Genomic DNA, 13985 nt, shown 5'->3' with positions numbered 1-13985 from the left:
CATTAATGATGGAAAAAACATACCAGTGAGAGAGAGAGAGGGAGAGAGGAGGGGGGGTGAGGAAGGGAGGGAGGGTAGTAGTGACGACAGCAGAATGGGAGGAGGTTTGGACCATGGTGTAATGTGCTGTTTCCGTGCCAACTGTTTCTGTGACAGTGGGGCCGCTGCCTTCATTGCCATTGGTGGAGAGCAGAAATTGACAGAAGGGCGGGCAAATGAGACGGGGTTCCACATTTTTATTTTTTTAAATGGGCTGTTTAACCTCTTGGAAGCAAACAGTGTTTTGCTCTGCTAAAGCCACACAGATGTTGTAAATGTGTGTTGTAAAATTTCAATTGTGAAATCACAAAAACGCCCCGTGTCCAAAGGAAGGAGAGGAAGGGAGAGAGGGAACAATCCCCGGGTTGGCTTGCTGAGGGTGTGTGCTGTAATATAATTTCCTGGACACCAAACCCAGTGTCACGAGCTGTAGGGTAATTAATCGGCAATGCAAGAGCACATCTGGTGAAAATGAGTAACTTTGCATCCATCTCACTGAACTGACTGACAGTCTTGTTAATCCATGTAGGACCTGGAAGGCAGGCAGTGTGTTGACCCTATTTTCTTTGCCTTTCATATACAGTTGACACTAGAAGTTTACATTATATTATATTGCATATTAAATTGTAGAAATTGTATTTATTTTTTTCATAAGCTCATATCCCACTGAGGTTTGCAAAGGTAGCAAATGTCTCGCTAAATGTTCTCTTAACGTTTGCCTAATGTTTTCATGTTTTTCCTTGTCACAAGGAAATCCATAAAAAAATTGTTTGTGAATGTTTCGAGAACGTTACAACTTGGAGCAAACACCGACAAGAAATCAAATCAGCATTGGATACAACGTTTGCAGCCTGAGTGCCATACGTTTTTGTTTTGTTTTCTCTTTGACATGAAATCAGATTCAACTTTTCTTGTTTTAAGTCAGTTGGGATTACTATATCTTTTCTATTTGCTAAATGCATTGCCAAAATAATGAGAGAAGGATTTTAGACATTTTTTATTCCTTTCTTAAAAAAATTTAATATTTAAAAATAAAAAATTAAGATAAAGAAAATAATAATAATAATTAATTTACAATTTTTACTAATAGCCTTTAAACAATTTGGAAAAGCCCACATGATGATGGGGTTGTTTTGCTGCTGGAGGGGCTGTCACAAAATAGATGATGACATCATAAGGAAAGAACTTTATGTGGAAATTCTGAAGCAACATTTCAAGACATCAGCAATAATAGTTATTTTCAGTAATATATTTAACAATACGGTTATTGTTGTGGTTGCTGTTTTAAGAGTAGTGCAACTGTTTCTAATTCATCCTCGCTCATGTAGAAAAGTAACTCGACAATATTTGTAACAGCTGTCAGTGTGACGCATTACACTTCAAAATAACACACATTGTGTAATTTTTTGACAATTTAAAACAATTCACAATTTTCGTAATAAAAGCACCTTGACATTCTTTATACAAATAAAGAATTACAACACAGTGTCGCAGTGGTTCAAATCACACCAGCGGGCGGTTTCGGATCATGCTTGTGTAGCTTTTATCTGGATGGCAGAGCTATGGCATTGCAACAAAGCAAGTGCCTGTTCAGTGCTGCCAACTTGGCAACTTGAAGTGACTTTTTCAACCCCTCTAGCCACTTTTTTATGTGATGAGCAACAGATCGAGTGACTTTTTATGATGTTATTGCCGACTTTGAGACTCCCTCCAGAGCAGATGTTCACTTCTCCTCATCCAGACTGCAAATAAATAGCACTTGCACTAGCTAATTCAACCATATTTATTTTTTTTTTTTCATTTTAAAATAACTGTGTTACTGTATTGTATCAAAGTCCAATTCACATGTAACCCCAATGAGGACAGTATAAAGGAATATCTTAATCTGTTTTCTAAAAGCACCACTTTGTGATGTGTATTACTGCCACACACAGGAATGGAGTGGAACAATATTGTCTGATATGGAATGATTCAGGGCAGCACGGTGGCTGACTGGTTAGCACGTCCGCCTCCCAGTGCAGAGGACGTGAGATCGAGTCCGGGCTTCGGCCTTCCTGGGTGGAGTTTGCATGTTCTCCCCGTGCTTGCGTGGGTTTTCACCGGGTACTCCGGTTTCCTCCCACATTCCAAAAACATGCATGGCAGGTTAATTGAACACTCCAAATTGTCCCTAGGTGTGAATGTGAGTGTGGTTGTTCGTCTCTGTGTGCCCTGCGATTGGCTGGCAACCAGTTCAGGGTGTACCCCGCCTACTGCCCGAAGCCAGCTGGGATAGGCTCCAGCACCCCCGCGACCCTAGTGAGGAAAAGCGGCCAAGAAAATGGATGGATGGATGGATGGAATGATTCAAGCAGAGTCAGGTTGACGTGGTTTGTGCCCTACTCAGTGCCATTTTCTAAAGCAAAGGTGTCCGACTTTTTCATTTTAGGGCCATGTACAGAAAAACCAAAGGGTGTAATTAGGCCCCATTTCAAATTGTTTGACTTTAATCTATTAACTCCCAGCCATTTTCACTGAAGCAACCCCTTTCGCTCCTGGCTGTTTTACTGGATTTTGACTGATTTTGCAAGGCCCACAGAATATTGTGTTCTATTGCTATAAAAACGTAAAACCAACAACAACAAAAAAAGATTAGTCGCTTTTTCCATCAGAAAAAGTATATTTGTATCTGTTTCCGTTTTGCAGCAATTAGCATTAGAATATAGCTAAGTTTCATCAATAGTCACATTTCTGGTGAAAATACTGTCAAAAAGAGCTTTTTGCAACATGTCTGATCTCTTATACTCTGCAGCCACCTGCTGGCCGTTTTTTTTGTAATAACTACCATTGCTTTTAGCCACCTCCTCATGTCAGAAGCTGCATCAAAGCCTTCTGTATGCTCTTGTATAAAAAACAAACAAAAAAATGTGTAGATACATTTTGGGAAAGTAAAGACAAAGTATTAAAAACCGTATTTAAACGTTTTGGGGTTTGAATGAGTTTTTCACAATGAATTTAATAAAGCAAGCAAATATTTATTATATATATTTTGTAGTGATTTTGGAAAACTGCTACATCATAGCATTCTGTTCAAGGTGATAAAGCAAATAGTGTGGGGTAGTCTCTGCCCTGCATTCCACTACACTAGATCCACCCCTGCACTGAACAGTGACCAAATCCCATATCCACATTCAAAACTAAAACAAGAGGAAAATGTAGTAAGCTGACCATTTTTAAAACAATTACTTGAGGATCATTCATGTCCATAAATCGGAACTTGACAAAGAGCAAAAAATGGGGTTAAAAAAAAAGTTTTGCTTGTAAAATTGAATTACTATATCTTTATTCACCACAATTATTATTATTTTGGTCCTAAATAGTGCATTTGTATTTTTTCTATCTAGAAAAGTTCTCCAATATATAAACAAAGTTATTAGTAACAGTGGCACCTATTTTTTCCACACACTCCCTCATGCTGCTTAAAACTAAATAGCGTGTCGCAAATGGCCCCAAGGCCATATTTTGGGCACCACTTTTCTAAAGTGTTGATGTTAATACAGCTCTTTTACTGGATGGCATGAGAATGTGCAGGTAGGTAGGTGTACCTAATGCTGTGGCCAGTGTGTGGGAGCTTAGTCTTGGGCTCAATCATCACTCTACAAAGTAATACTGAACAATTTGAAAATCAGTTGGATGTGGCCTTTCAACAAACAGTGTTACTTTATTGGTAATCAGAGGCAGATGCTCATTGCTTTCTCTCATATTTATTTCCAAATGGCCTCTCATTTGGTGACCATAAAATAGAACTTCCCCCGCTTAATCTTGTTGACTATGGTAATTCTCTTTTCCTGCTCACATTACATCGCCTTTTTTTCCTCCAAGTTGAACCATATTCTTGTTCGCCTTTTGGATGTGCAACTGATTTCACGATTTAACGGCATCTCTCCGTGGCAACATTTAAAGCATAACAAGATTCTCACTCCCCCTTCACCCATTCCAAATCAACTACAATGTTCCATTTATTGCACAGTATCATTACCCTGCATTGGGTTCATCTTAAGAAAGTACTAGGGAACCTTTTTGTACATCGTTTCACTGACATGCCCTTAGACTTAAATTCCTTTCCCAAGATGTTCTCTGCTAGTGCCTCATGACCCCTCTCTGTCTCCGCCAACATTTTCACTCTCCATCACCATCACAATCATTTTTTTTGTGTGTCTCTCCCGGATTGTCTGTGTGCCTCTCCCAGCTTCCTGTCTCCCTAATCCTTAATCCTGTGGAAATCGGTCAGGCAGAATGAGCCAGCTTTGATCAGGCCCTCATATCAGGCGTGCTAACAGTGTCTGCGCACTCGGAACCCACAGAACCCTGGAGCCGATAGGTGGGGGGGGGGGTGAGGGGGAGTCTTCAAAGAGGTGTGGACCCCCCTGGCACTGCATAGGCGTTAGGGTTAGGCCACAGCTAACTAAAAAGAAATCCAGGTCTCTATAGTAGTCCAACAGACCTTTTCTTTATGATTTGACCTGTCAGATGCAAGGTAGTATTAGAACTTTTTCAATGTAGGTGCCTGTTGATCCTGAAAAAAATCTTAAAGGAGACATGATATTGTTTTCCTACAATTTAAAACTGTTCCACCCAACAGGTGTCTTATGTGTAAATACCTCGGCCAAATATAAAGAATTATTTCACACTTTAACACCCTATTTCCTGTCTTGCGGAAATTCGCCCGTTTATCGTCTCATGCAGTACAATGATGGCCCGAAGACTTGAGTGGCTTCTACAGAGCCCAGAGTGTGGAAAAAACATGCGCACCAATGAAAGCCTTTTCACTTATGGAGGCAGAGGTTCATACACTACAGTGTCGACAGTCTGTGGCACTTGCGCATACCAACTACAGCGAGTCATCAACTGTGTGTCTCAGTGCAGCTCTGCTTACCATTTGGCTTTGACACGGCAGCAAGGGTGTTCCAATGATAGTGACGTTTCAAATATGCCATTTAAATGTCTGAAAAAAAAATCCACAAGCATGTTTAAAAAATGATATATTTTAAGTTAAAGTTTTTTTTTTCCTCATCTGGAGCATCCTAAAAATGTGTTGCTATGTAAACGCATTACATTACATAGCATGCACTTTAAGTTTGTAAAGGTTGTAATTTTAATATAGCTCATCTATTGGATCTCATCATCTCAACAGTGTCGAGGTCTACCTAATGTTGTGGCCTCTGAATGCATGTTTAAAACGACTGGCCCTGGCAGTGGTTAAAAAGAGAGACAGAGAAATGCTAAGCACTGCAAACACAAACCAAAGCTGTGCATCAATTGATGCAACGTAAACATGACCGTGAATGGATCTATTAACAGCACACTACATTTAATTAGAGATAAACAGCAAGTCAAATTAAGTGGACTCTGAATTATTAACGATGCAGTCTAAGAAACTTATAGTACACCCTATGCACATCATTTTTTTGTTGAATGCACATCTGTCTCCATTGTTTTAAATAGATTAGGCAGTCGTGGTCGAATTTCACATTCTACTGGCAAGTTCTTCAAAACTCTAGGGGCTCTTTTTTTGCCGACTGCGCCCGTGTGCCATGCGTAAAAATCTGGCACAAATACATTTTCATACCAGGGCAAGTCTACTTCAGCATGTTTGGTAATTTGGTAGACTACGCTTCAATATGTTAGAGGTTCCGGCAGACCGTTTTCTTTTACACGCCAATGGCAACCGGTGACAGAAATATTGAAATATTGAATCCTAAACACAGATCATCAAGGTCACAAAACCATATACAAGCGTTAGTGTTTATGTCAAAGCAATCAAGTATGTCCAGCCCTTATTTTAGTTGATCATGAATCAGGGTACGCACATACCTATTTTTTTAACATCATAACCGACTTTTGAAATGTGAGAGGCCCCACACCGTGAGGAAACAACCGACTGACCTGTGAGAGGCCATGGGGCAACCAGACATCGACATTCTGAAAATACAAAGAAGGGCGTAATAATAGAAAGAAAAACAAAAAGTGAGGCTAGCTGTTAGCTTATCTGGTACTACATTGCATTTTTATTGTGTTATTGTCAAATTTGGCCCTATGTTGGGTACACGTGTTAAGACTACCTCCCCACTTTCACTTGAAATGAGAACTTGATGTATAATTTAATCAGTAGCTGCATAAATACATAATTGTTTTTCGTCTCTCTCTAATGGGTAATTCACAGAAGACACGCAACGCTTTATTCTGCTCACAACCACATGATGTGAAGGTTTGGAGCTCAGTCAGAGCTGCAACAATACTGACAGTGTATTCTGCCTACTCATTTAATCGGTTCTCAAGTGTAATCAGGTGCTTTAAATCAGCCTGAGAAATGAAGCATTTTGTGAGGCCACGTCAGAACAAGACATACAGCCTCGGTTGTGGTTTACCAGGCCAATTCTTCTCCATCGTAGACAAGACGCCGACTCCACAGTGATAATATCTGAATAATGACCTGAATTTGGAAAATGCCAGTGATGTTTTTTTGTGTTTGGATGTTATAACTGGAACGGCATCACATGCACCAAATATCACACACAGTTCTCCGAAGATGTGTAACTAACTCCTCGAGGTGTGCGTGACTTGTGAAGCACGCATTGATCACATGTTCAACTTTGCCATCACATCCTAACAGGAGTGGCGTCCAATGAAGTTTTAGGCTTTTTGTTCAGGAAGTGATGTCTCCCTCTGCTGCTCGTGGAAGAGAATGACACTTTTAAACGGTTATTTTCTGTTTGTCGTGGTATGATCATCCTGTGAGACCACAAACCTCAGAAGAACTACTGTTATAGCCCCAAAAACAGTTAACCGACAAATTCATTCATTATGAATAGTAATGGACATTCATCAACTGCCAAAATATAGTATGGCCCGTGGCAGACTTTACACAACTCCTTGATTGCAGATAAGGTTGCTCACACTGTGACTTAACTAAGCTGCAAAATGCACCAGTTTTTATACATCTTATTGGGCGGCCATTGTGACACGTGTTGTCAACTGAAAATGACATCACAGTTGCTCAGACCTCAGGTAATGAGCAATCACGGCTCAGCTTGAGAAACATTATCAGTCGAGATTGGTCGTTACCTGACCCCTGAGCATAATGATGTCACTTTCAGTTGAAAGCAGGCAGGTGGCAAAATGGCCGCCCCTTAAAATGGCTGAAGCTCATATTCCACAAACGTAATATTAATTGAATAACGTGTTTAGACTAGTGGAGCTGCATACAACATTTGATTGTAAATAGGGCCAGGCCACATTTCATGGTATCTGTACTCGCGACGGGTATCGATACTGATTTATTTGTGATTGTGTTGTTCCGTAGGTCTCTATCACCTCGGGTTGTTATGAAGGCGTTGTTTACACCATGCACAATAATCAGTGGGGTGCTTGCATTAATTAATCAATCATTTATTATTCATTTATGAGTGAATACACTCAGATAAAAATCGAATCATGGAAATTCCTTTTCCATGGGTCTAACTGGCCATGATAAAAGCTTTTGCGTAGGCATTTTTTTTTATTAGAACTGTAAATGTAGCATGTAGTGTAAAAACAAGTACCATTAAATATGTTTGTGTACGTGTTTGTTGTGGAAGCTGTTGAAATGAATCTAAAAAGAAATTTACTAAAGGAATTTCCCCTTGCAGTAATGTTTTAATATAAAAAATTGTTACAAACGCGTTGTGTGCCTTTTTGCTGCTGATATGTAAAGACTGACACCTTGTGGACAGATGACACACATATTGGTGTCCTTACTCCTGAGTGTGACATTAAGTTAAGTATCCATTCATCATTTTTTCTGTTGAGCTTGTGCTCGTCCTTGTTAGGGTTGCAGGTGAGCCGCGGCCATTCTGCTGCACACCGTGGCGTGGTCATCATTCAATCGCAGCCTTGAGTACATGTAGACAAGCAAAACATGGACAATTACTTCATCAACTCTAACATGTTGGATCTGAATGTGGGATTAAATCCATGCAAGCATTGGGAGTACACCTCACTAAGATTTAATAAGATCAAAGGGAGTGTTGCCTTGGAGGACTGTTGGGTTGCAAATGGGAAGAGGGTTGGGCGTGGTCTGGCTGTGATTGACAGCAGCAACTCGCAAAGATGGAGTTGAAGGAGGCGTGTATGAGAATGAGCCAGTGGGTGGCGGGGGTGAAGTGGTCTGCAACTTCTCATGTAATGAGAGGACAAACAGCCAAATTGTGTTTATCTCAGTGTTTAACCTAAAGATGGCACCAAACACACGGTTTTTGCCCCAAATTCAAGCTTTCAACAAACATGCACTATATTGTCAAAATAATGACCAGGACATGTGGACAGCATTTGTAAACACCAGTTTATACTATTTATCAGCTCAAAAAAAGTTTATTTTGTGTTATGTTTACCCTTTAAAGCTCATGAAATTGGTAAAATGAGTAGTATCTGCAGCAACATATCTTACCATATATTTTGTAATTTGTTGTTGTTTTATGCCCCTTATGTTTTTTTGTGTAGGATAAACACAAAATATGGAATTAAAAAAGAGTTACAAAGTGGAATGCTTGCGATGAAAATATTGCAGCCTCCTATAGGTCAATAATTCATAACATTACTGATTTTGATGCATTTTTATATTCAGACCTTTCAATTCATTCATTCACTTTGTCTTATGCAAGGTCGGGTCATGGGGGCAGTAGTTTAAGCATCCTTGCCACTTGGTCCAGTTCACCCCCCAACTCTGACCTGATAGCAGCAGAAGATGCATCTTGGGATATTTTGTCACAAAGGCCTGTTGTTGATTGTAATTTGGGGAAAGCTGCTCATAAACCTCACTTGGCCCTTGAGGTTATTTCATCTTGACTGTCTGCTGAATGGACGTGGCTCTGTTTCTGGGGACAGATTGAGCATAATCTGCAAGAAAAGCAGCTCTCTGCAGACTTCTGTAATCCCTGCACTCTTGGGTTATAGAGGGAATCCCGTTGACCTCCCTCTAAACCCCAATGCAATCTCCACCCTTCCGAGGCACATCTTATTTTGACTCCACTAAGCCCTAATTGGAAAGATTTATTTTGGAAAGCCACAATAGTTATTACATTTGTGTCTAAAACCTCAGTCAGATGAAGAGTCTCCCATGGAAGTACAGTTTCTTCTTTATAGCTTTCATGAATTAAACTCAGTATATATGTTGCTGACAACTAGTGGTAATCACCAACACCATATGCCAACCGGTAGTAATGTATGAACCCAATTCATTATTGATTACCACCCTGGTTCACTTAGACCCAGTCCACCATCTTATTTTAGAGGCAACGTTTTTAAAGATACATTTTCAGAAATAGGCACTGCCTGATTTTAGACTTGATGGGTGGACAGGCACTCCAGATATCCAATGATTTGCATGGCAGCAATTTTAAACTTCTGTTTTCCAGAACTACGTACTGTATGTGAAGAATCCCAATGACTTCAATCCTCACCTGACCTTTTCTTAAGAGGTAATCAGGTCAAAAGGTCACCCAGGACACCCAAACTAAATCTATCCTTGGCAAACTGCAAGGATGTTCTGTAAAGCCATAATTTCCCCAAAATTTTCCACATCAATGTTCCGTGTAATTTGCACTCACATGGACAAAGTTGACCGAGCAATTATCCGCCTTTGTCGGTAAGATCAGAGCCGTAGCAGTCAAGAAGACACCTGTGTGTAGTGTCTGGATGCCCAACACCCATTTCTTCTGTCCTGTTGTGTTGAAAGTAGGGGTGTCGAAATGAGTGTATACATTTTGAGTTAATTTAAAGTTCCTTTAACACCACAAATTTTTCTAACGCACGATTAATGACCGCCCCCTACTTGGAAAGCCTGTACTGGGGAAATACAGTCGCAACGCTGCAGACACATCCACGTCAAAATTTTGCAGTAATAAATGTAATAATAATGCATATGTGTGGAGACTAAGTTGTATTTTACCATTTTACAAATGTGCAGAATTTCACAAGTTGCTTCATGTTAAACATTAGATAGATCTTAAATGAAAAGAAAAATGCACTTAGCTGTCACCAATGTCTTACAAATGCAATTATGCCATCTTGTAGCAGAAAAATGACGTCAACACGAATCAATATCATGCTTGTTTTTTAACAGTACAGTACATCTTCTTAATTTTAACTCAATTTTATTTATTATTATGAAATTACTGTATCAATGACTAAAAGATGCTAGTATAGCAGCGTTCTGTGGCGGTTGGGGAGTGGGCACCACTGTCCTAAGGTACATATTTGCCTACAAAATGTACAAATTGTGAGGGTCCCACGTGTTAAAAAATGTAGTTAACGTAATGCAAGTTAACCAATATTAATAAAAAATGGTAATGTAATAATGTAACTTAATTACATTTCAATACATTTGGATTACTGCATTACCAAATATGATAAAGAAGACAATAAATAATTAAATCAATAAATATCATAACACGAAATATTTGGACTTTTTTGGTCTATGAATATTTCATAATATGATTTGCATGATTTTGGAACAACCTGAAATGGCTGGCAACCAGTTCAAGCTGTACCCCGCCTACTGCCCGGAGCCAGTTGGGATAGGCTCCAGCAGCCCCCGCGACCCTTGTGAGGAATAAGCGGTTAAGAAAATGGGATGGATGGTTTTAGAACAAAGGAGGAAACCGGTCCAAAACCAAAGTCTTATAACTTTTAGGCCGCAATGCTAAGAACTTGTTCATAGATGGATGGATAAATTGATTCAAGGCAATTTCAAATTGCTTAGTTGCATGAGATTAGCAGTTTTCGAACTGTCCCTTAGTTAGACAGACAGACAGACTGACTGACTGACTGACTTTTATGTGTTTTGTCTCAATCCAAATAGCTTTCAAAACGATCCAAATGCGTTGCATTGAACGCGTTCAAAACTGCGCGGCGCTGTAACTGCAAACGAAGCCGTTTTTTGTTTTTGCGAGGCTTTCGGGTGCACAAAAGCGTTCCAGTGCTCGTCCTACTTGTAAAGCCCTTTCCGCGTGCACGCGCAGCAGGGCGAGTGTGCGCGCCCCCGCCACTCTAGTATAGACAACAAAGCCTACCGTCTTCCATAACAGCGAAGGCTGCAGACTTGAGGAACAGCCGAATTTATTCGGGCAACGTCGCGCTGAATATGGATTTACAGTGGGTGTAGCATCGCTGGAGACCGAGCCTTCTCTGCTGGGGGGGTGACGGACGGCAGCAGAAAAAAACGACGAGCGTAAACAACAATTTGCGTTGCTGTTTCAGGGGGTGCTTTTGTCTCGTCAACCTAACCACAGCAACCCCCATTAGTGGAGCCGCTTCAAGTGCGCGATATTCGGCTAGTGGCTCGGCTAGCTGCTGTCGGGATGCATCACCATGTTGTCACCGACTAGTAGCCGCTAGGGCGACGGACTACGAGGGAAACGCCGAAAGAGCCTTCCCCATCACCTCTCTTGATCGAGGTCCCAACGGGTCGTCGCGGGGGACCCCAATCCGTGTGAGCCACAGTAGCGGAGCCCAACTGTTGTCGGCGCTATGGCGGAGCAAGGCTACTCATCTTGGTGAGTGCGCACGGGCACCGCGCTACCCGCTAGCATTAGCCACCTAGCATCCTGTGCTCCTGGCAAGTGCCATTCACTAGGGGACGCATTTTGACGTAAACATTACTTTCTCCCACCCGCAGCGAACTATCTTATATTGCCCCCAACTTAAAAAAAAAAAAAAACATGTCACTCGTTTTAATATTTCTGAGAGCAGCTAAATAAATGCGATTAGCCGGCCGCGGCTAATGATGCTGCCGTGCTAAAGCCATTCAGCTGAGGTCAATTCCAATGGTGCTATTGTGAACGAATGCTAAGGAGCTAGCCAACCAGCTAACTGACCGGATAACCCCACTCACTCGGATTATCTGTGCTTAAATATGTATATTTTACTATATTTCGTGTGAGTTGGTTTACTAACCCTGGGGGCGACTCGACATTGCACGGGAGCGTTAAGCTGATTAGTGGGCAAACAAATTAGCGTTAGCTGATGTGTGAGAGAGAGGCCAGCATTCATCGACGAGCCGCACGTAATAACGATGGCTCAGTTTGTGGGGGGCTAAAAGCTATTTGCACCACAGTGGCAATCGTGTCCCAACTTGACACCTCTTTTCACATGGCGTGACACTCGACAGGTTACCGCACATCGCAGTTTGAACAGGTGGTGGGAGATACGAGCACCTGAAGCTACCTTGAATGTTGACACTTGATTCAGATGACGTGATCATTCAAAACGCCTCTTGAATGAAAATCACTTGCACTTTGATGTGGCCTTATAAGACAAGCGTTTTACTAGCTCAGCAACTTTGTGTGAGTGTGTGAAAATGAGCACAATTTGCTCGTTAATAACATTATTTTGCATTGAAGGTTTAGTTATCCCCCAGCTCAATGAGGAAGGAGACATTTTCAGACGCCTTTTGAAGTCATCCATCTAACATAAAAATGAACACAATTAAGGGCAAGATCCATGAGCATATAACTTTTTTCAACATCAAGGAAATTACCTTGTTTTTTTTGCCAAGGGAACGACTAAGAATAATCCGATCGAACCCTAGTGGTTTGGTGAGTCAGTCTCAGGGGTTCGGCTTAAGTCAAGACAGAAGACACTCACTTAATTCAAATGATTTGGGATGATACACCCCACTTGGCCATCATTGGCTGCAGGTGATCACGCTGCATTGCTTGGCCTATCTGTGCTGAAGGGAATTTGGTGCACTCAGTAGTAGACTTGTGGCTGTTGTGATGGTACGTCGTGTGATTTTGTTATTATTGTAATCCTTTCACACTGACTATGTCGAGCAAAAAAAGGGAAGTGGTTGGATGAATTTGCAAAATGAATTCACAGAACGTATGGTGTTCTACTGCGTTCAATTTTGGGTCCTCTGCTGTTTTCATTATAATTGCTGCCCCTAGATTCCATCTGAACCCTTTAGGGCCTAAAGCGCCTGGCAAAACATGCCTCTTCTAAAATCTATGGGTGACCTTTGAGCCCCACCCCCCAAAAAATACCCTGAACTTTTCCTGGAAATTCAACAATATTAAAAAATAATTGATATCTCGCCTCCTGAAGCAGATAGATACATAATTCCCAAAAATGTTTAGAGCTTAGAACTGTGGCGTTCACAGCTTAAGTTTATTATTATAAACCTTCAATATACTGTATATATTTTTTTAAATCAACAAACAAATGTCGCATCTGCGGAGATGTATATAATAACCTCGGGGGATCGAGTGGTATTTATTTGTTGTCCATTCCATTACAAAACCGTTGAGATTTTCAACATCCTCATTGTCTACAAGCATATTTCTTAACAGTATGTACTGCCGACTGGTTGCACTGATAAGAATTCCTCCCGCGACGTCGTCAATTGTGTCATTTATTTCATAACTCCCCCGAATCTGCGTCGACCATAAATGCTTGAATAAAATTCCAGGACACGCTATGAGGCTCACGTCACCCTCTCAATGCATATTCTGATGCATTTAATCAGCTAAGAGAAGAATTAGTCGATACAAAATGACATATCCGCTCAATCTTACAGTGTACATGTACAAGTTTAATGATTAGTATTTTCTAAATTTGAGTTTTTTTAAAAAATCGCAATAATTGACTTATAGATTCGTATCAGGATTAATCGAATCAAATCTTAACCAATGAATCGTGATCCAGATCGAATCGCAAGCTACTAGGCAATTCACACCCCCTAGTAGTCACACATGATCATAATCAGGATGATACACCGCTGCCTCATTTTGAGCCAGGAAAAAGCCTGATGGAAGTCTGCGTCCTAACTGAATGATTTACAATGCCAAGTTGAGCAATTCTAGTCCAGCGCAACTAGTTATCTAGCAAAAAAGATTCAGGACTTAAGTGTATTTGTTTTGTAAATGTGTCTG

At 40.8% G+C, this 13985-nt stretch overlaps 1 protein-coding gene across 2 annotated transcripts in view; it reads left to right on the top strand.

Moving 5' to 3' along the window:
- The first annotated feature begins 11058 nt into the window (after positions 1–11058).
- Positions 11059–13985, top strand: part of sppl3 (signal peptide peptidase 3) — a 41218-nt gene continuing 38291 nt past the window's right edge. The window contains exon 1 of one of the 2 annotated variants that reach the window (XM_077542345.1): positions 11059–11609. In XM_077542345.1, the coding sequence (XP_077398471.1) occupies positions 11584–11609 (26 nt within the window). In that variant the 5' untranslated portion in view covers positions 11059–11583. The remainder of the gene's footprint in view (positions 11610–13985) is intronic. The other variant, XM_077542346.1, reaches the window with a different exon arrangement.

The sequence above is a fragment of the Vanacampus margaritifer genome, chromosome 14 (genome assembly GCF_051991255.1).
Source record: "Vanacampus margaritifer isolate UIUO_Vmar chromosome 14, RoL_Vmar_1.0, whole genome shotgun sequence".
Classification (NCBI taxonomy): Eukaryota; Metazoa; Chordata; class Actinopteri; order Syngnathiformes; family Syngnathidae; genus Vanacampus; species Vanacampus margaritifer.
The sequence above is the reverse complement of the archived record's forward strand: the minus strand, read 5'-3'. Positions and strand labels throughout refer to the sequence as shown.